Raw genomic sequence first — 22570 nt, 5'->3', positions numbered from 1 at the left:
AGGTTTCCAGGATCCTGAGGAGCCCAGCTATTTTTAGGAGAAAGTCATTTATTACTGTTTAGTAAAAACTCAGTCATGAGACTCTTTAGATGTATATCAGTGGTTCACATGCTTGGGGGATGATTGCCAACATGTATCTTGTGGGGTAGAGATAAAGGAAGTTTCTAAAGTTATTTTTATATGTTAAAGAAGACTTACAGGATCCTGGGGGTTGGGCTAACATTGCCTTTGCCCTTAGCAAGGTATTAACATCGAGACAGCTGAGTTCCTAGAGGACTGCTACTCTGTCTGTTTTAAGGACTTGTCGGTGGGCTGTAAGTAGTAAGGAAACTTAATTTTTCTTTTGCCTTCCTTGCCCACATTACTGCTACCTAACTCTATCAGCCCCATCTAGCATATTCTATCATATACTACCAGCAGAGGACCTCCAGATCTACCCTCTCAAATTTAAGTTCAGGCTACCCAAACATAAAGGCTGAGCCTCGTTTATCTGGATCAAAGCGCAGTAAACTGTTGTGTTAGCTCACTCCGGATGTACCAGTCGAAAGATTTAGAAAAGAGATACTCAGGGGCGCCTGGGTGGCACAGCGGTTAAACATCTGCCTTCGGCTCAGGGCGTGATCCCGGCGTTATGGGATCGAGCCCCACATCAGGCTCCTCCGCTATGAGCCTGCTTCTTCCTCTCCCACTCCCCCTGCTTGTGTTCCCTCTCTCGCTGGCTGTCTCTCTCTCTGTGTCAAATAAATAAATAAAATCTTTAAAAAAAAAAGAGAGAGATAGAGGCATAAAGAAATAGGAAATAATCTATGTGCGGATGATATGATAGTGTATCACGCCCTTCAAAAACGATGACCAGGAAGAGGATATAATGTAGAGAAAATCCACTTAGAACAGCAACGAAGAAGATAAAATACTGAGCAGTCCATTCAGCAAGGAATGTTCGAAATCTCTATGAGGAAACATTAAAATACTGCAAGAGACAAAAGTAAATTTGGACAAGTGGAGAACCATCTCTTGCTCTTAGAAAAGAGAACTCAACGAAATACATCCATCCAGTCTTCCCAAGTAAATCTAATGCAATTCCAATTAAAATACCAAGACATTTTTTCTAGATCCTAAACGGATACTAAAATTTACATGGAGGAATACACGTGTAAGAATAGCTAGGAAAACCTGAAGAAGACGCGCTGAGCGTTCAGAAAGGGCGGGGATGGGGTGTCCAAGATGCCGCCACCTGCTGCCCAGAGCTGGTACTGCAGCCCTTCTGAGCAAAGCAAACCCTGTCCTATTTGTATTAAATTAGCTTTTGGTGACTAATACAATATAATTTTAAAAAATTAGTTTTTTAACCTTGAACATGAAGTCTAAAAGACAGCTTTTTTTTTTTTTTTTTTTTTTTTTTTTTTTTTTTTTTTTTTGCCTCCCACGCCCTCCATCTCCTTCATCAGGGGGCTTTATTCGGTTTAGGATCTTTAGGGTTCTTCTGGGCTTCAGAGTCCAAATCCTATAGCTAGAGCTCAAGGGATAAGATGAGCTGAAAAGCCTTTGGCTTGGTCCAGATTCTCAACGTGGGGTTTGAGGAAATGCAGGCTGATGGGAGGATAGAGAATGAGAGGGGAGGAAACTGGGTACTTTTTGTGTCAGGCTTTTTACAGACAGTAATTTTATAAATCCTTGTGGAATGGGTGTCCTAAAAATCATGCTACGGATTATAAAACAGTGGCCTCAGGACATGACAGAAGATGTTTTTTCAAGGATAAAATGGCGACTCTCATACAAATATAAAATGAATGCATGTCAAGGATTTTATTTAGCTTATGAATTAACAAAGGAACCAGTAGGATGTAAACACTGGTTCAAAGGAGAACCCCGAAGTGCAGGTAGACATACAGGCAGTCAGGAACACTAACATGAATTTGCTTGTATGTGCAGAACACGTCACTGCCCACAGGGCAGTCATCACTTGCATCTTCATTGTACAAGATTTATTTGCATCTCCATGGGCAAGAATTGTTTTTATAAAAAAATAAAAAAATAAAAAAAAAGAATTGTTTTTATTACTATCAGTTTTCTGCAACCCAGAGAGTTGTCAAAGAGCTCAAAGCCAAGGAAAGGTGCAGATTCTTCTAGAATCAGATAAGCCCTGGAGGGAAGGGTCCTCTAGACAATCTCCAGTGAAATTAAGTATGGCCTTCATGATTTCACAGCTGCTAAGTACAAGATTTGTAATTCGAAACCAAATCTACATGTCTCCATAGGCTCAGGCTCCCCCGCCCCAGTGTCAGGTAGCTTTTGGATAGTCAAGTGTGCCATTCAGCCGAGATTTGAGTATTGACCGGTCATCACCCCATTTCGTTCAAATTCCTTGGTCTCAAGACTGGAGTCCTCCCTCCTTTGAACAGAACCCACAGCAACATCCCAATGTCTCCAAAGCCTCAATCAGTCATTTGCAGTCTTGAAAGCGTCTTCCCCTAGGTGCCAAGGTCCCCTGGGGAGCCTGGCCTGAGCCCTGGGAAAATGGTGGTAGAGTGTCAAGACTCCCACTGTGCCCCGTGCCTTGGAACGGCTGAAGAGACTGCTACGGCCCAGGCTCTGGTCACATCTTTGGTTCAGAAATTAGGGGACGCTGGTACAACCGGATTATACCTTCATCATGCAGCCGCTTCCAGAGTGTTCTCTCTAGCGGGAAGTCATGGTTGATATAAAAGACTGTTCGTTTCCAGGACTTATCATAGTAGTGATCAGAAAAGCGCTCGTGGCCCTCGGTGATGAAGCCATAGGCGCTCACCTGCGTGAAGGTTGGAGGAGAAATGAGGCCTGAAGTTGCTCCCTCCCAGACTTGTTCTCAGGGGCTGTGTGTTACTGGGGGGGCCCTTCATCCTGGTTCCCTCCCTGGGGTCCGGGCGCTGGCTCCCTGATGTACACGGGCTTACATGTGTGGACTGACACGCCCATCCCTCCCCCGCCCCGGCCGCCGTCCCCTGCGGGGCAGGTCCAGGGACACCACACAGCTCTCCCGCTCCTAGGCAGAGCCTCACCTGGTCACAGAGCTGAAGGGCCGTGAGCAGCAGCAGGGCCCCCGTGGTGGGACGGTAGATTCTCCAGTGGCCGGAGTCCAGGGTCTTCGACCTCAGAAACCTGGGAAATAGCGCAGCCCCCGCCATCAGGAAGCCGCAGGGATGAGAGGGACCTGGTGCCTTCTACACGCGCCCTGCGGCTCTGCACTCACCTGTTCTTCATGTAACGGATGAAGTCGGGGTGCAGCAGGAGATACCTGTCCAACTGCAGCTGTTCCCGGAAAGCCTCCTGGGGCCTGCGCCTGTGGGTGGCAACGGGCGTTCACCTCCCCCGACGCCGGCCAAGTGCGGGCCAGCGGCAGGACGGGGCCCCATCTCCAGGGGATCGCTAAGGCTGTCCCCACCTGTCCGGTCCTTCACAGCCGCCCAATACACGGCTCAGCCCGGGGTAAGGGAGGGGGCGGTGGGTACCTGAACCAGGAAAGGCTACTTTTCACCAGGGTCTGATTCAGAAGCAGGGCTTCCAGCCACTCATAGTCCCGGGTGCCCTCCAGGAAGTGCAGGTAGCGGACATCCTGAGGACCAAGGACAGTGTGTGCTCCAGGAGTCCTGCCTTCAGGCCCCGGGGCTGGGGGGGGGGTGCTCTGACGCCGGCCTGCCCACTTGCTCTCTGGCCGTCCTGCCCACTCTTGCCCCTCGTAGGAACAGAGCCTGTGCCAACCAGACTCCAGACATGGGACACCAGGCTCCCTTTCTCAGCTCGTGCTCCCCATTCGGATTCTGTGTGTGGCCAGGCCCGGTCCTCCCTGCTCACCTTTCCCAGCGGCACGTGCGGGAAGCCCCGACCGCCCAAGGCGAGCAGGGTCTGCGTTACGGAGAAGGCAGTGAAGCCGTAGAAGGACGTCCGGGTGCCCACGTCCTGTTCGTAGCCCTTAGTTATAGCTCCACTCAGTCTAGCGGGCAGACAGAACCACACAGGATGGGACCATGAGCGCAGGACGGAAAGGCGTGGAGGCGGGTGGGGAAGGAAAGGAGAGATAGGGAGGCAGCAGGTGTAAAGGGGAATTCTCCGGAAAGCCCAGGCATGCCACCTTCCAGATGCAGGCATAGCACGCCCTATCGGATCCCTCAGTCCAGAGGGGGCGCTTGGGGTGGGACCGCTTACCGGAACACGTGATCATGGCTGTCTATCTCCTGGCCCATGCGGGAGTTGTTCAGGATGCCCCCGTTGCCCACCACGGCACAGGTGATGCACTGGGAGCTCCCAGCTGGGAGGCTGGCCAGGAGCAGCTGCTGCTGGGGCACCGGGGGGAAGCGTGTCACCACCTTCTGTACCACTGGAACAAGGGGGCTCTGCTCAGAGCCCTGGAAGGGCCAGGGGGGCCAGCTCATCATCTCTCCCCGCGCTGGGGGCCCCCAGGGAAGAGGCAGACTGGAGCCAGAGGCCAGCGGCCCAGGCTCCCCCTCCCCCCACAAGACTCACAGGAGTAGTTGAGCTCCATGAAGCCGAAGGGCGGCGCGAAGTGTTCCAGGCGCTCCCACTCTCTCTGGTTGAAGCAGCTGGAGTCCAGGAAGAGGGTGAGGTTGGCCAGGAAGAGTTTCTGGAGCCAGGGTGACTTGGAGGCCTTGAGCTTCACTGAGTCGGAGCAGCTCTACATGCAGGAGGGTGGGTCAGGCAAGGACAGGCCGGCAAGGCCACGGCCAGGGGCCAGGCTGGGGCAGGGGCGGAAAGTGGGCCTCAACGTTTGGAAGGCAGCCCCTCTGCTATTCGGAGGCCCGCTGACCCTCCCTCGCCATTGTCCTCAGGGTCCCAGAGTACGGGCCAGTCTTGGGGTTCTTGGGGACACACCCTGGTGGGCGGAAAGGGGATGGGCCGCGGGAGAGCCTGGAGTGCTGGCCAGGGCCTGGCTGCAGTTCTGTGTGTAAACAGACATATTTTGAAGGTGTCCCTCCCGAGGCTGAGGGCCCAGGCTGCTTTTCTTAGGGATGGAAGAGAGGGAAGGTCGGGGAATTGCATGCGGGGAATATAAGGCCTTCCCAGGAATTGGGGTTGGGCATCAGGTTGGGGGTCCTCGGCTGTCCGTCCTGCCCCTCCATGCCACCTCGCAACCCTTGCCGGCTTCCCCTGCCAGAGGACGGCCCCAGAGCAGGTAGCACTCTCTCAGCCTGCTCAGTGACCTCCCAGGCCTTCGGGGGCTCCAGGGCAGAGTTCCTCTCCCTCCCCCCTTCCCACGCTGCCAGGCCAGGATCTGGGACCTGCCTTCCCCTCCCGCTTCAACTACTCGACCACTCGAGCAAAGAAGGTTGGGGTGAAAGCAGGGTAGAGTAGGGCATGGGGCGGGGGGCAACAAGGCAGAGCCTGGGGGTGGAGCCTGGGAGGTCAGGGTGGTAGGGGTGCTGTCTGCAAGGGGCTTCGGAGCGGGGAGGCCGTGGCCAGACTCACCGACCGTAGGGCTCCCGTGTCAAAGCTGTACTGTTCCTCAAAATCCCACCGGGGCTCGGACTTGAAGTTGGAGGCCCGAAGACTTGGTCTTCTCTGTGTGGTTCGGCTCTGGAAAGGGGTGGAGGGCGGCGTGGCCCGGGCTGTCTCCCGGAGGGGGACGACCGGTGTGGTCACTCCTTTCATTGTCCTCCCTATTGACCCTGCTCCTGGTGTGGTCAGCGCCTCGACCTGACTTTCCGGCACCGGTGTCCTTGCTGCGGTCTGCGCTTTGCCCTGAGGCTCTGGGGGCTCCGTCCTGGTGGCTGTGGGGTCCTTGTTCTGGTCCTGCCTTCCTTTGATGGTCCTGGTGTCCTGACTCCTCAGCGACAATGTCTCTGCCCCGTCAGAGGCCACCCCCCCGTCCTGCGCCCTCGGAGGCCGTGTGTCCAGCACGGTGTCCTTCCTCTCCTGACCCTTTGGTGGGGCCGGCTCAGCCGAGGCAGCCCCGCTGGCCTCTGCTCTGGTGGCGTTGTGGGCGGCCTGGGCCGTGGCCTGGGCCCGGGGGGCCTGCGTGCTGTTTTCCTGTGCCGACGTCACCCCCGGGGCCGTTGTCCCTCCTCGCACGGTGACAGCCTGCCATGCAGCCTTGCGGAGCAACTTGGGAGACCTCTCCTTGTGAAGCATGTGCTGATTCCTGGGGACAGACATAATTCTGGATTAAGGCCGAGGGTCGTACCCCCAGGTTGGAAGTGTAATTAGTACTGATCTGGTGCCTTGGGTGGACTTCAAACCAGCTTCCATAAGACAGGAGGGGAAGGCGTGTCACCGTCCATACCCGAAATGAAGCCGCACCCGTTGGTGATGGGTCTGGAAACTTACCTCTGACCCATAAACAGACCGCGGTGGTCTCACCCTGGGGAGCGTGTGAGCTCGGTGAGTGCAAGGGAAGGGGCTCTGTCTGGGCAGGGGATGGTCCCAGACAGGTGGGCAGGACCCGATTATTAGCCACGTCGTAGGTCAGACTGGGGAGTTTGGGCTTTCTCATCGGTCTTCTCGTCCGGGAGGAGCTACTGAAGAATTTCAGGTGGGAGATGGGCGCCTGGAGCTTCGGGGTGGGGGCACAGAAGCTGAATTCCAGCCTGGCCGTGCTTTTTTCTAGCAGCGGGACAAGACCGATGCAGGGCGCCTGGTCTGGCCTCTGGCACTCCAGGTTTTTGGCTCCGATGATTAGATTTCCTTTCTGTTTCTTTCCCCCTTTTGCGTGAGGCTGCCAAAGGTATCCTTTAATTTATGCAAAGTAGCATCAGGTGTTCTGCTGAGGAAAACATGGGTCCTCAACTGTGCATTCTTCTCTAACTGCACTTGGAGGTGGGTTCTCTGTGCTACACAGGTTTGGGGGGATTCCTGGGAGCCTTGGGGAAAAGAATCATCCTCTCTGGGGACCTGTGCTATCACCCTCATGGATTTCCAGGTGTCCTTAACTCCTGCTCCTTTCCCGGACGTGCTAGGCGTCCCTGGCTCACCGTGATCACTCTTGTCCCAAGCAGCTCCCTTTTGTCTGTTTCTATCATTCTTCTTCCAAGTCCTAGATCACAGACTTACTGAGGCCACCGAGCGAGAAGGAGAAACATGAAATGTGCAGCCAGAGAGACCTGAGAACCTCTGGCACTTCCCTTCCGTATATTAGCCCGTGTGGCTGGGAGAAGTCTTAACCCACCTGATCCTGGCTTTTCCTATCTGTAAAATGGGCGGCTGCCTTCTGCTTCTGGGAGAAGTCTGCTGCGAGCGTTATCCGACAGCAGGCCTTTAGCCTCTGGCACAAAACACAGGCTCAACCAAACAGTTCCCGACTTCTCAGCCCTGCCACGGGGCTCCGTTCCCAGTCATTCTCGGTTTGCCCCGGGCAAGGTGGGGGTCTCCTGAGTCTGGTCCCCTCCTTCTCTGGTTGCAGCTTTGACTCCCCGCCTCCCAGCTCCGCGGCCACTGATCTGCTCTCTTACACGGCAAATATTTATTGAGCGTCTCCTGTGAACGCTGTGCTAGTTACCGGGGCCTGGGGGGTGAGCACAACCAGATACATTCCTCGCCCCACGGAGCCCAGGATATAAAGGGGACGACAGCTCACCACACAGAGAGACGTCAAGTTGTAACCCGGACACGTGCGGGGGAACGGGCGAGCGTGAAGAAGCCAAGGGAGGCGGCCCGACCCAAGCTCCGTTTCCCGTGACAACATGAAGGCGGAAACCCTATGTGTCCTCGAATTGGGCGTGTTTGGGGATTGTGTTCGCTCAAGGGCAATGCCAAGCTCCTCCCTGAATCGCACACCTGGAGGAGGCAGAGACCAGTCTAAGCGGCCCTTACCACGAAGCCACGATGCCGCATCATCACATCGATGCTTTCAAAGGGCTTTCTGAGCCCCCAGGAAATGGATTTAAACACACCGAAGAGAATAGACTCTGAAATACGGAACCTGAGGAACATCTCATTCAACACGTGTTCACTGGAAGTCTAGTGCCACGTGCTGTGGAGGTCCCAGGAACACAGATTTGAAAAACACGCAAAGTGCACTGTAGTCACTGTTCTTAAAGGGGGAAGACAGAGGAGACTTTCGTCACTAGGAAAACACAGGGCTGGCCCAGGTGGTACCCGCACTAGGCAGATGACCTCCTGAATCCTTCCTCCTTTAGGGCCTCCCTCCCGCACCCCGGCTGCCGCAGAAGTATTTCCTGCTTCCTGGGTCCCAGGGCAGCACATTTATTCAGGTCTTCCAAGGGCACTGTCTGTGCTGACCTTGAAACTGAGAGAGGCCCTAACTTCTCCGGAGGTGGTTAGGGAAAGGCGAGCAGTGGGGTCCTTCCTCCTTGGAGCGCGCACAGTTTTAACTGGCCTCATGTAGCATATGCCTCTGCCTTTGTTATCTGGGCCAAAGAAGTCACTTGGAGGGGCGCCTGGGTGGCTCAGTCGTTAAGCGTCTGCCTTCGGCTCAGGGCGTGATCCCGGCGTTATGGGATCGAGCCCCACATCAGGCTCCTCCATTATGAGCCTGCTTCTTCCTCTCCCACTCCCCCTGCTTGTGTTCCCTCTCTCGCTGGCTGTCTCTATCCTGTCAAATAAATAAATAAAATCTTAAAAAAAAAAAAAGAAGTCACTTGGAGAAGAGCTATCACAGACCTGAAAGGAGAGAAAGGCCATGAGACAGGGCTGGACGGTGGCTGGAGCAGCCTGGAAAAGCTAACAGCCTTCAAGACTTTAGGCCTTTATTCCCTTTTTTGTTTTTTCAAAGATTTTATTTATTTATTCGACAGAGAAGAGAGACAGCCAGCGAGAGAGGGAACACAAGCAGGGGGAGTGGGAGAGGAAGAAGCAGGCTCCCAGCGGAGGAGCCTGATGTGGGGCTCGATCCTGGAATGCTGGGATCACGCCCTGAGCCGAAGGCAGACGCTGAACAACTGAGCCACCCAGGCGCCCCTGTTTTCCATTTTCAACTAAGAAAAAAGCAGGCGGTTTATCATAAGGATAGAAAATGTCTTGAGGAGCCCAAGAGATGTGGTTGAGCCTCTAGAAGGATCTAGAACCTGGAGTCTCTCTCTTAGGCTGCTTTCCACTCTCTGCTCCTCAGCCTGCATGGCAGAGGATGGCTGCCCCATAACACGTGCTCCAGGGACTGATGACTCTCTTTGCTCCCAGTTTTTAATTTTTATGGTTCTGGCCCACTTGTGTCCCTTGTCTGTTCCTGGCCACAAGGCAAGTGACATGGGTCCTGGGGTCCACCCTGTCTGTGCACGAGAGGAGGACAGTCTCAAGAGAAAGGGGGGTTATTGGCTCATGAACTGTGTAGACATCCCTAAAATGTTCATTCTGGAAAAGTACCATCCATGCAGAGGAAAACCTGAGTTAGTCCTGAACTTAGTCTTTTCTAAAAAAAAAATTTATTTATTTATTTGAGAGAGAGAGAGAGCATGAGCAGAGGGGAGGGGCAGAGGGAGAAGCAGGCTCCCCGCTCAGCAGGGAGCCTGACACTGGACTCGATCCCAGGACCCTGGGATCATGACCTGAGCTGAAGCAGACGCTTCACCGACTGAGCCCCCCAGGCGCCCCCCAAACCGGAACATATTCTTGATGGATTTGGGCCATCTTTATTTATTTATTTTTAATTTTTATTATTTTTTAAAGATTTTATTTATTTATTTGACAGAGAGAGACAGCCAGCGAGAGAGGGAACACAGCAGGGGCAGTGGGAGAGGAAGAAGCAGGCTCATAGCGGAGGAGCCTGAAGTGGGGCTCGATCCCAGAACGCTGGGATCACGCCCTGAGCCGAAGGCAGACGCTTAACAACTGCGCTACCCAGGCGCCCCTGGGCCACCTTTATTTTGGTGCTGGAGTTTGAGTACTAGGAGACTCACTCTTCTCCCCTTTAATGGCACAACTGAGCTGAAGCTGAAGCCCGAGGCACAGCAAAGGCCTAGGTGTTAACTACGAGAGCAAACAGCTCTCGGCCATGAGCCTCGGATTCACCTCCCCCTGTATTTTCCACCCCCAAACCGCCTCTAGAAAGTTTCCTTCCAAAGAGCAAGCACCTTTGCATGGCTGTGATCTGGGAGATGGTGCAGCAGCGTGGATCTGTCCACTAGACGTCTCCAACTTGCAGCCCAGACAGCCGGCCCTCTGCCTTGTGGCCACGCCAGCCCCGAGGACGGAGCATCACGAGCTCCTCTCTGCAGTCCCTCCCCGAGGCAGGAGCCACAAGGTCCCTGGTGACTCCTCTACGTTTTACAGGGAGTCGCAGCAATGACCCAGGTACTAACAAAATTATGTAATTAAGTTTCATTTCAATTACCTATAATTAAACACAGCTATGATTGCTAGGAATGTGGGTGTTTACGTAGGCATTTCCTTATGCTCTGGCATGATATTTACTTAATGCTCAAATTCTTTCCGTCCATATGGTGAGTGCCCTGCATTCGTCTAGTCCACACCCTGGGTGATCCTGGATTTAAAGGCCATGGGCAAGGCCAGGGTGGGGTGAGGGAGGGGAACCTGTTTTCTATTAAGGGTTCAGAAGGACAGGCAAGTTATTCAAGCAAAAAACAGTTCGATATCAAAGTCTGATCTATTTGGGAGATAAAAATATAAAATGTTGCACTTCAAAAAATAAATGTATCATTAGCATGGCTCACATGGCTCTCGGCAATAAATGAAATGGATACAAAAGAATAATTATCTGGCATCTTCTTCCCTCTAGATTCTGAACTCCACAGACCTGGAAGCGAAGAAATGGCAAAAGGCTCAAAGTTTATTTATACTTGAAGCCATGTAAAGACTGTTGGCAAGAGAGCAGTATTTTCCCTTGAACCTAGCACAGCTGATCCGAGCAGTGTGTGGGTTAGGGGCACCGACCCACACACCGTCGAAAACCTGCATGTAACTCTTGAGTCCCCCCAGAACTTCACTACTGATGGCCTGCTGTCGACCGGAATCCTTGCCAGTAGCATAAGGGAGTCAACACACATTTTGTATGTTATATGTATTACAGACATATTCTTACAATAAAGTCAGCTAGGGGAAAGAAAGTGTCATTCAGAAAATCATAAGGAAGAGAATTGTACTCTACCGTATTGTACTATAAAAAATCCATATATAAATGGACAAATGTGGTTCAGACCACGTTGTTCAGTGGTCAACTGTATCCACTAGAAATAATATGGGGGGTGTTGAAAGCGGCTGGTCTTCCAAACTGAAATTTGGCAATAATACCTCGAATCAAAGGCCACTAATCAAACCAGGAGGAATAGAAGATTACTTTATCAAGGAAAAGACAAGAGCTCAAAAAACCTCCTTGATGATCTCGCAATTCCACTTTTAGATATTTATCCGAAGAAAATGAAAACACTCATCTGAAAAGACGTAAGTACCCCTGTGTTCACTGCAACCTTATTTACAATAGCCAAGATATGGAAAGCAGTGAAATATTGCTCGGCATTAAAAAAGAATGAGGTCTTGACATTTGCAGCAACATGGATGGACACAGAGGGTATTAGGCTAAGTGAAGTAAGACAAAGACAAATACCGTATGAGTTCACTGATACGTAGAATCACAGAAACAAATGAACAAATGAAACAAACCAGAAACAGACTCATAGATACAGAGAGTAGAGTGGTGGTTGCCAGAGGGGAGGTGGGGGGGAGATGGACGAAATAGGTAAAAGGGATTAAGAAAGACAATCTTGCAGTAATACAATACATTAGACATGGGGATGTAAAGTACGAGCCTAGAGAATATAGTGATAAGATTGTAACAACTTCATATGGTGACAAAGGAAAACTCGCCCGATGGTGAGCATTTCATTATGTATATAAATATCGAATCATCGTGTTGCACACCTGAAACTGATACCCAATATCGTGTATCAGTTATTCTTCAATTTAAAAAAACCCCAAAACCTTTGATTTCCTAAATAATTCAGGGCTCTGCCATTCAATGGAACAGACACTAGAAGAGGCTCTAGGCTAGGTGTGCCTGCCCCGTGATGAGTGACTGGTCACACACGTGCCTCTACTCACGTCCTCACGACCCGGACCCCCTCCCCCTAGTCCCCACCATCAGCTTTGCTGATTGCTCGCTCATTTTATCTGGAGCACGCTTGCCTCTTCGGGGTTACGCGTCTGGTTCCCACACCTTGGCTTCCGTTCTGCCTCTCCTTGAAAGGGGAACAAACTCCAGGCTCCCCAGCACTGCCTTTCCTCACCTCCTGCTGAGGACCCTCCATGACGGGTTGGCTCTCACCGCCAGTACCCCTACACTGTGGCTACCCCAGCCCGGAGCTGCCGAAACTCCCTTGGTGTCCACATAGCTCTTTAACGGCTCTAGTCTTATCTGAAATGGAAACCAGTCATTCTGCCCCCCTCCCCCGCCCTTAACTTCGCAGTATGTTTTCCCCAGGAAATCCCGAAACTTTTCGCATGATTTACATTTTAGAACTTTGCTTTGAAACGCTAGATGTGTCCACGAGTTGCTTCGATCACTAAAAGCTGTACTGTGCCTTAATTAGCCTTAATTCTCTTTGTAGACTGGGGAAAAAAAATACAGAAATCTGTATTCTGTTGTTATCCCAAGTGTTCTTTTTTCAGATCAAAGCCAATTCTCTTATTTGTTTAGTTTCTGGCCAATTAAATCCTAATGGGGGACAATATAAACTGGGAACAGAAGAGGAAACACACCCAAGCCACTTTTCCTGGTACTGAATAGCTGGATGCAATTTCCAAAGCTCTCCCCCAACAGAGGGGCCCAGAGCATTCTCTGAGATCCCCTTCATCTAACTGTGGCCTGGGAGATGGGAAGCTGGTTTAAAATTGGACGTTCTCCCTCCCTGAGATACACAAATACAGACATCAACCCACAGCTCTCCCCAGACCCACAGGTGCACGTCTTGAGAGCTAAGGAGAGCGGGGAAGACCTTGAACAAGGGTGGTGGTGGGTGGGACCAAGGTAACCGGGGAGGAAAATGTTTTAAACCAAACAATGGGAGGTATCTATAGGTCCAGAACCCCGGGTACAAGATGAGACCGCGTGCCCGGTGGCTGGGAAACTCTCCCCGAACCAAGGTTGTTCAAAGCAAAGTCAGTTTTCATCACCTGGGTGTGCTACGTCGATTAGCTCTTCTGGGGATAATCACACCTGCGAGTAAACTTTGTCTCAGGGGTTAGCCCGAGTTCCGCTGGCGTTTTTATCCTGGCATCTTTGAGATAGTGACCTTGGGGGAAAATAACATTCCTCCCTTCCCCATCCCTCTGTCCAAGAGAGGAAGGAGAAGAGCAAGGGAGTCCAGTGGGCAGCTACCCCTGCCCACGGTTGGGGTGGGAGGAGCTCCCTGAGAAATTGCCAAACCCACAAGCGTGGTGGCATTCAGTAACTTCAGGATCAGGCTTCCTGGTGGCGCAGGGCAGCGCTCTCAGAGCATGCTGCCCGTGTCCTGCGAGGTGGCGTGAGGGCAGCTGTCCAACGTGCTGTGGCGGGCGCCTACCCAAGACCCCACCTCAGGAGCTCTGGCTATCCTCGCGTGTTGCACTTGAGTCTGACAGAAAACTAAATTCTTGGCCCTTGGCAAACAGGCGGGGGCGCACACTGGGGCAGGAAAGCACCTGCTTGAGTTCCAGTCCCACCACTAACCAGCCAGACCTCGGGGAAGTCACAGAATGCTTAGAGCCCCTGTTTTCTCAACCATTAGATGGGAATCTTTTTTTTTTTTTAAGATTTTATTTATTTGACAGATTGAGAGAGAGAGAGAGCACAAGCAGGGGGAGCAGCAGGCAGAGGGAGAAGCAGTCTCCCCGCTGAGCAGGGAGCCCCACATGGGGCTTGATCCCAGGACCCCGGAATCATGACCTGAGCCAAAGGTAGATGCTTAACTGACTAAGTGGCCTGCCCCCCTCCCCCAGATGGGAATCTTTTTTTTTTTTTAAGATTTTATTTTTTTGACAGACAGAGAGACAGCCAGCGAGAGAGGGAACACAAGCAGGGGGAGTGGGAGAGAAAGAAGCAGGCTCATAGCGGAGGAGCCTGATGTGGGGCTCGATCCCACAACGCCGGGATCACGCCCTGAGCCGAAGGCAGACGCTTAACCGCTGTGCCACCCAGGCGCCCCCCAGATGGAAATCTTAATATCAGTCTCACAATACTGTCGTGAGGACTTCACAAGCCAGTTTATAAAAGGCACTTGGAAAAATACCGTTTTATACAAATGGGTCAGGTGCTAACATGGATGACACACAGTGACCATCAGAGTCCCCATCCGCTCCCCTTTGGGTTCACGTGTTCAGAGATGAAAGCCTAAAAGGGCAACAGGCGTCAAGGCCCGTGGATAAGTGGTATTTCATTTATAGCACTAAACCACTTATTGAGAAGTCGAGAAGTGGCAGGTAGGCATGTGACTTAGAAATAGGGTAGCAAATACCGAAAGAAAGAGCAGACTGAACTGAAGTAGGTTTAAAGTAGGTGCTTTGGGAATCAGGATTCTAGAATAGGGAGAAGTCATGAGGACCAATCTATGTCTTTTGTTTTCATTTTTGGTTTTTTTTTTTAAGATTTTATTTATTTATTTAGAGAAAGCATGAGGTGGGGGAGGGTCAGAGGGAGAAGCAGACTCCCTGCTGAGCAGGGAGCCCATGCGGGACTGCATCCTGGGGCTCCAGGATCATGACCTGAGCCAAAGGCAGTCGCTTAACCACCTGAGCCACCGGGCGCCCCAGGATTGCTCTATGTTGGTGTAAAATTTGCAGTACTATTTGACTGGAATATTTGCATGTCAGCTTAATAAAAAAAATAATAAATAAATAAAGGGAAAAACACGAAAACTGAATGAGACATCTGATCAAAACTTCTATGAAAATTTGAAAACACAATGCAACGTTTAGTCCACAGATACTGAGTGGTGCTCAGATGCCAGGCATTTAGAACTATCTGTTAAGGATTAACGACGGGAGAGCTATGGTCACTGATCTTACGGAGCTCCGGCTCGAACACGGGAACAGATGTGAACATAAACAGCGGCTATAAAGTGTTAGCGGTCCGATGCTATTAGTCGTGCGTGCGGGAGAGGCTGCAGATACAACCTAGGGACGGGGTTCTACTGGGGGGGGCACTTCCCTGGGGAGGTGGTGCCTAAAGGGGTCTTTGGTTCCTGAATCTTTCTTCAGAAACGAACTTTGCTGAATTATTCTTCCTTTTATAAAAGCAATGGGTGCTCATTCCCAAAAAAGCAGAAAAGGAATTTAAGCAGAAAAGGGTATCAGCCCGTGATTGTAGCCCCTCAAAGAATCTGCTGGTGTGCACGTCCAGATCCCCTTCCGATGCCTGTTAGACTTACCAACGGAGTGGTTTACTATGTTGGAACGTTGTTTAACTGTTTTCCTCGTATTTTCTCCCTTTCCCATTGGTGCCCACTACTCACCCACCTGCAGCTGTTAAGAGCCCCATGTTCATTGCCTCCATGGACACATGTGGCCAATAAGAGCTGGAAAGTAAAGGAAGTCTTATAGGACCTCTGGCTTTCCCCCCAAACCTAAGCCCTAAATCAGAGAGAAGATTTGGTGAAATAGATACAATGTCTTGGAGAAGGATTTCTCCGTTTCCTCCTGCCATTGTCCCCGCCCTAAAAAGCTTCCTCTGGGTGAGGAGGAGGGAGAGGACAAGGGAGAGGAGAAAGGGATCTGTGGGTCCCAAGGTCGGAGGGCTCCTGCACCCCACTTCCTTGCAGTGTTCCTAGTCTAATAAGACCCCAAGAGGAAATGACAGCACACTGATCCCAGGAACACAGGTCCGAAGATTCTCACCCCTAAGCAGGTAGACCTGAAAGAGCCAAGAGGCAGAGACAATGGATGTCTCGAGGGCAACATGATGGCTAAGAATCGGCGGCCCCCACCTGGGCCTGGCACCGCATCAGGTGTCCGGGAGCCCCTGACGCCATCCTGGCAAAGGGGGCAGAGGAGCAAGAAAGGCTGAGATTAGGTTTCCCTGATGCTCAGTAAATGGGGGTCCAGGTTATAGAAAATAAAGTTATATCTCTTAGACGAAAATAAAATCAGATTAAAAAAAAGAAAAAGAAAATCCACAGCCCGAATTTTACAGCTCGGTCTTACCCGTCAGCTCTAAAGCCAACACAAGGCATAGAGTCTTTGAAGGCAAATTCATTCCAGACCAGAGACATGGTCTCAGTCCTAGCTACATATCCGGGAGGCCCCTGGAGACTGGGACCAAACGAAGAAGATATGAGAGGTAGTCCAATACCCTCGGTTTGAAATCATACGATCCTGTCCTATTTCTTGCCAAATCCAGCCGATCCGACTTATTCTCAGTCCTTTCTCCCTAATGTCCTTCCTCAAGAGCACCCCTGCCCAGGGCTCCTACCCTAAACCATCGCAACAGCCTCTCACCCAGCCTCCCCGCCCCAGCCACCTGCCCCCCACTGCCTAGCCTACAATCTGGTAACAGAGTTGGCTGCACAACGCACAAGTGTCCTCAAGTTCCTTCCTGGACGCTAAAGTCTTCCATCGCCATAGAATAAAGTTTAAACAGTTGGTACTGAGGGCCATGCATTTACTCCTTCGTCAATAAACATTTAAAAAACACCGCATGAGGCCTGCCCGGAGTCCAGGACCTGTTCAGATTACTGAGGAAAGAGACAAATAAGACAGTCCCTACCCACAGGAAATTCATTGTCTGGCAGGAAAAAACGAACTTTGGGTTCATGACAACGGGTTACGATGGGTGTGATAAGGGACGCCAGCCCGGATCCTGGCTGCGAGTGTGGACTCCAGAGCGAGCTGGCCTGGGTTTGAACTTAAGTGACGGGATGACCTTGGACAATTTGCCTAACCTCTCTTACCTGGGAAAGAGGGCGTCGTTAATACCCCAAAGCCTTGATATGTGATCGCTAATCAGGGGTTTTGGAGACCGGTGCCGGCTTGTCCAGCCCCCGATCAGCATCAGGTACGTTAGCCATCAGCCTCTCGAACCTGCACACACCTGCCGTTCCCGCGTCTACACCGTTGCTCCCACGTCTACACCGTTGCTCCCACTGCTTCCTTTGTGTGCGGTGTTCCTGCGTGCTGAAGCCTCACACAGCCTTCAGGCGCCTTAGAAACGCCATTGTGTCCCGGTTGTTCTCCCTGCCCTGCCCCTGGGGTCCAAATGACTCTTCTCAATTTGCTCCCGTAGCGCTTGTCCCGTAACTGTGGTGATTTGTCACGACTACTCATATCGCGCGCCCTCTCTGGTTCTGTCTCCTTGTCTGCTCCGTTCGACTTCGAATCTCTTGAGACTCAACGCGTCCGAGGGAGTGGAGAAGCGTGGACTTTGGAGCCCAAATCCCCTGGGTTCAAATCTCCGTTTTGCCACTTTCTGGCTGGGTGGAATTAGGCTTAACTTTTTTTTTTTTCCTTTAAGATTGTATTTTTTTAAGTCTTCTCCACACCCAGCCTGGGGCTCGAACTCACAGCCCTGAGATCAGGAGTCGCGCGCTCCCCCTACCGAGCCAGCCAGACGCCCCTGGGTGAACATTCTGAGCCTCATGTCCTTCATTTTTGTAAAAGAATAAAAATGCTCATCTCGGGCGATAGTTGTGAAAATCAGAAATAACGCACAGAAAGCTCCCGAACGTGGTTTAGGGTTTTGGGAAATCTCCAGCTCCGACATGACAATCACGTGACATAGACGTGCAAACACCTCGGTAGCAGTGCCCTTCAGAAGCCGCTGACACCTCGTCTGGGTTGGCATTTTACATCCCTCTCATCTGATTTTCCTTTGTCCAGGCGGCCCTGTGGGGAGAGGTGCCCCGGCCTGCCTCCCCCTGCCCACCGCCCCCCATCTCTAACTGCACACTTGTCTCTCCCTCCCACCCCTCTCCTTCATCAAAATGTCTCCTGATGTTCCACTTCTTCCTACCCTTCCGCCCCAGGTCCTCTTCACCTTATGTTTCAAAGGCTAAAGCCACCTGCGAGGGCACTTGTCAGCCTCTGTCCCTCCCTGCGCGGCAGGATTATCAGTCCGTCCCTTGGTTGCCACTACGGGTCAGGCCAAAGTGGTGACTCACTCCTCCTTCCAATCTATCCTGTCCCCTTCGGACATACTAGCCATTGCCCAATACCACTTTCGTGAGGTCACCTCCCTGCCTATAAGCCTCTTGGGGTCCGCTCTCCACCCCACCCTTCCTGAAATGCCCTTCCTCTGCTCCCTAGAGCGAGCCCCCCGTTTCTGCGAGAAGTGTTCGTCCTCGGCTCAGCCAAGAGGACACTGAGGCAGGTCGGCCTCTTTGTGTCTACTATTCTCCCCACACGCCTTATCCGAGCCCTACCTGCCTCGGAGACCCGAGACCCATCTTCTCACTGAAGCTTTCAGCGGACACACGTCCGTCCCTCCAGGGACCCCTGCTCTCAGGGTGCTCGCTCTCCGGGACTGGGTCTGCAGTTTAGTTACAGAGACAGTCTACAGAGCAGTCCCGGTGTGTGACCTTCTTCCTCATCTCTAATGCCTTGGGCGGTTCAATAACTTTATAGTCACCTTTCATAATTAAAACTCAGTCTAAAAAAAAAATTACGGAAAAGTTAAAAAAAAAACCCTTAACCCCCCAAATTCAGTCTCATCCATTTTAGAGCTCAGGTGTCCTCTTGGTTCTGAGCTCTTTCCCCCACACACCAGGTCAGAGCGAACAGCCAAGGCTTGATGGATGGGGCAGGAAGGGTGGGGGAGGTGGAGAAGGTGGAGGGAGGGGTGGCAAGGATCAAGGTCAGCCACGGAGAAGACTTTCGTTTCCTTTTGAAGGCCTAGCTCCTCGGCGAGCACGCACACCCGTTGCTCTAGCCTTCTCAGAGGCTGATCTCACGACATCTGTTGACATTTGCTGTGAGCGTATCCATTGCCTTGGCAATTCCATTTCTAGAAATCTACCTCCAGCAATACCTACGTAAGTGTGTGAAGAGTCAGTGGCAACCTGATAGGGGCAACCCAAGGGTCAACCGATAGAGACTGATTAAGTAAACTCATACCCGTGCCCCGCACCGTGAGTAAGATGGGAGTAGATCTGTACGTGTCAACACGGAAGACGGTCTAGGCATAGGGTCGATTTAAAAAGCCAGCCCGTGGAACAATGTGTATAGCGGGATACCTGTCTATCCGCCTATGATCCACCTAGCTACCTACCTATCCATTTATCCATCTGTCGTAAGGGCTTGTGTAGCATAAGGTAAAAAGCACAGGCTAGGGAAGCAAAATACCAGGGTTTGAATCCTGGCCCCGTGACTTCCAAGCGGGGTGATCTTGGGCAGTTCACGTCAGCTCTCTGTGTCTCCGTATACTCATAACCATCGGAATTAATGTACAAAGGCATTTAGAATAGAAGTGTTGCTTACAATTATGTAATAATTATGTGGACACCAACGAATCGAGTGTGGTCACCCCTTAAGTGTGGGTAGACAAGGGGGTGTGATGGAGAGACCCTCACTTTTTGCTTGGATTTTTTTTAAAGATTTTATTTATTTATTTGACACAGAGAGAGCGAGTACAAGCAGGGAGAGCAGCAGGCAGAGGGAGAGGAAGAAGCAGGCTCCCTGCTGAGCAGGGAGCCCAATGCAGGAATCGATCCCAGGACCTCAGGACCTGAGCCAAAGGCAGACGCTTAACCGACTGAGCCGCCCAGGCGCCCCCGCTTGGATTTTTCTAAACGTTATGAGAGCATGTATTCCTTTAAAATTTTAAGAACAGTGAAATAAAGTCATTCAAAAAAAATTTGAGTCTGGAAAGAAAGGGATCTTCTGCTGCTGGAGATGTGTTGATTTTATAAGAAAACTGGTCTACAAGGTCCTTTTGAAGGATGAACTTGGGGCCCAGATGTAAGCTAAGTGAGCGGTCTCCCGTTTTCTGACCAGCTCCTCAGGGAGAGTGTGATTTGGAAGTGAATGGCATCTACAGGGTAAATCTTTTGCTTTAGGACACAGCGAATGGCACTTGAGAACTATCCCCAAAGCCGCCGGAGGGGAAGTTGTCTCCTGTCTGTGCCTTCTGGAGACCCAGACCTATTGTTTGCCAGCTCCTGCCCACGTTTCCCCTCCACATGGCCCCAGGCATCCGAACACCCTGGTTTTCCCACTCCCGCCACCTGTGTATCCCCTAGGTGCCCCTTGGATCTTCCTTGCCAGGGGTTCTTGACAACATTCCTGATTCCTGACACCCCGTGTGGACACACCAGTGCCTCAGAGCTCCCCGGGCTTCCCTGGGCAAGAGTCTTTTAACGTGCCTCCAATAAATTATGAGGGACTTGGAAAGGGTCAGAACCTTACCTGGAAGGTTTTGTTTTGGGCTCCGTCATAAAGGAGGGCAGCATGAAGAGGAACAAGGCTAACACGGCCAAAAGCAAGAGCCATTGGGCGGCCTGGTCCAGATGACCGAGTCTAGGTGGGCAGGTCCTCATGGTGGTGGGTCAGGCGCTGCAAGAAGGTTCTGCATATCCTGGAGCTTTCATGTGGACTGCAAGTGGTTTGAGCGCTGAGGTCTCCTGGTCAGGGAGCACACGCCTCCTGTCTTACGAGTGAGCCACTCTGGTAAACACTGAGCCCATCAGTCTGCCAGGGAAAGGAGGAGCTGCCTTCCCTGCTTTGCGAAGGCTTATAGGCTGGCGTGGCTTGAAGGAAGAGAAACTCCTTTTGTTCAAACAAGTTTACTTTCCTTTTCTTTGTCTGGGAAGCCAATTTCTGCATGTAGAGCTGTATGAGGAACGTGCACGCGTTATAGGGAACCTGACTGTTATCAGGTTCCAAACCCTTGGGGACCCCGGGCAGGCAGCTGCATGGGCTGGAAGATCCTTGCACGGCCTCCGTGCGCAACATGACCTTTACAAGAGAAGTACAGGGAATCTGTTTAGTTTGGAGATCCTTCTAGCCATCTTCCCTCAAAGAACATTGTGCCACCGGAGACTAGAGCTACGAGAACAATCTCATTTCCAAAGTGTTCCAGAGTCATAGCTCTCAATCCTGGGTGCACGTTAGAATCACTTGGGAAGCTCTCCTACACGCCAGTGCCCCGACTGCATTGAAACCAACGAAGCCAGAATCTCTGGGGGTGGCTATTTTGCCAGCAGGCTTTTTTTTTTTTTTTTAGTTCCCCAGGTGATTTTCCGTGTGGCCAAGCGGAGGACTGGTTTACAGCCAGTCGGCTCAACCTTGGCTGCTTCTCCTCTGCTGTCATGACCGTGCCAGCCCTGAGCAGCCTGGGTGCAGACGGAGGGCTCTGAGCCAGGCGCCAGGGGCCGTCCACGTGCAGTAATGCCCTCACAGCTACTCGAGACACTGGGTGGTGTTGTCAACCCATTTTACCGTTGGCAAAATTGCCTTTGCGAGCAGGCCCCTTGCCCTGGATCACAGAGCGAGCCCTCAGCTTGGAGAGCCATCGAAGTGACCCCCAGACTGTGTAGCAACATGTCTGAGACATCGTTGACTCTGCTTTGACATGAAGGCTAAAAGGCGTGATACTGAGGGAAATGTACAACTCAGAGGGGTAAGACCGAGTCTGACTGTAGAAAACTGAGAAAATTCAGAGAAGCAGCCCTCCATAAAGGACTGCGGGTTGTTCATTGTTTAAATATTGCTTGCAGGATATTGACCCACACAGGTGTCTCCCAGCAGTTGAAATGGGAAAGATGCAGCTTTGGAATCATAAGCCCCGAAGGGCGCGGGACCTGGGTTCATTGCTCACACACGACAGGGTCTATTCAGAGGAATGCACCGCTTCCCATGCTGTACCCAACGTCCTTGGCCTTCACCCAGGACACGCACCAATAAATGCTTAAACTGCCCTTCCCCACGCAGGATGGAAAAGGTAAGACATGCCTCTGAGCAGCTGGGAGTAATACAGAGGCACGACGGGCTTCCTTTGCCCCGTACCACACACCGTGACTCAGGGCACTATTCCAGGGGACGGGCTGGGAGCCAGGATTAAAGTCCCTCTCAGTACTAATTTAGTCTCTCTCTGTCTCTGAACACACCTGACCTGTAAGTGCTCACACCATGATTCTATAAATATTGTCTGAATAGACCCGGTTCAGATTGTAACTCTCTGCCTTAAATGACCCTTAAGTGACCCGAGTTCCCTTGTGCACTTGCCATGAACAATTACCCGACACCCTGATGCCTACTCGCAATGCTAGGCAAATAAAGTATGCCGGGGGAAGGCATTTTCTTACCCTCAGCACTGGTTCCTCGGCAGTGAGTGTCTCTTTCTTCTCGCCCCCTGCCTGGGAGAAGGCTCTCGGGGTCAGTGTGCTCTCTGACTTCCAGAGCGTGGAGATCTAGGTGGGCTCCTGGGTGCAAACTGAGCTACAGGACACAGTCTGGGCTGCTCACCACCTCAGGGCTGGGTTGAACTTGGAGCTCTGGAAAGCCTGTAGAGGGGGTAGGGTGGGGCGGGAAGGGGGCGGGATAATCCAGAATTCTAGCTTCCTGGTTCTCAGGGACCAGCCAAGGCTGCTGCAGCACCAGCCTGCGCACCACGTGAGATCCTGAGAAACAGGTGTTCCCGTGGAAACAGACTTTCCAAATGGGTTTCCAACCATCACCACTGTTTCACGTTCAATAAGGCCCACTTTCC

General features: G+C 51.8%; 1 protein-coding gene across 1 annotated transcript; it reads right to left on the bottom strand.

The window, feature by feature from the left end:
• Positions 1–1418: 1418 nt before the first annotated feature.
• On the bottom strand, positions 1419–22148 carry ST6GALNAC1 (ST6 N-acetylgalactosaminide alpha-2,6-sialyltransferase 1). Its single transcript, XM_008693804.2, has 9 exons — positions 20269–22148; positions 5461–6133; positions 4501–4669; positions 4183–4354; positions 3832–3970; positions 3489–3592; positions 3230–3319; positions 3039–3138; positions 1419–2788 (listed from the first exon to the last, which is right to left on the bottom strand). Exons 1-9 carry the CDS (start codon positions 20397–20399, stop codon positions 2597–2599), a joined length of 1770 nt encoding a protein of 589 aa, XP_008692026.2. The 5' UTR covers positions 20400–22148; the 3' UTR covers positions 1419–2596.
• Between the last annotated feature and the right edge of the window lie 422 nt (positions 22149–22570).

Source organism: Ursus maritimus, unplaced genomic scaffold, assembly GCF_017311325.1.
Source record: "Ursus maritimus isolate PB19 unplaced genomic scaffold, ASM1731132v1 scaffold_24, whole genome shotgun sequence".
Classification (NCBI taxonomy): domain Eukaryota; kingdom Metazoa; phylum Chordata; class Mammalia; order Carnivora; family Ursidae; genus Ursus; species Ursus maritimus.
The sequence above is the reverse complement of the archived record's forward strand: the minus strand, read 5'-3'. Positions and strand labels throughout refer to the sequence as shown.

Coding starts and splice junctions, on each gene's coding strand:
- ST6GALNAC1 (XM_008693804.2), bottom strand. CDS start 20,399: ATGAGGACCTGCCCACCTAGACTCGGTCATCTGGACCAGGCCGCCCAA. Junction 4,670..5,460: donor ACACGGGAGCCCTACGGTCG/GTGAGTCTGGCC, acceptor TCCTGCATGTAG/AGCTGCTCCGACTCAGTGAA. Junction 4,355..4,500: donor CATGGAGCTCAACTACTCCT/GTGAGTCTTGTG, acceptor CCCTTGTTCCAG/TGGTACAGAAGGTGGTGACA.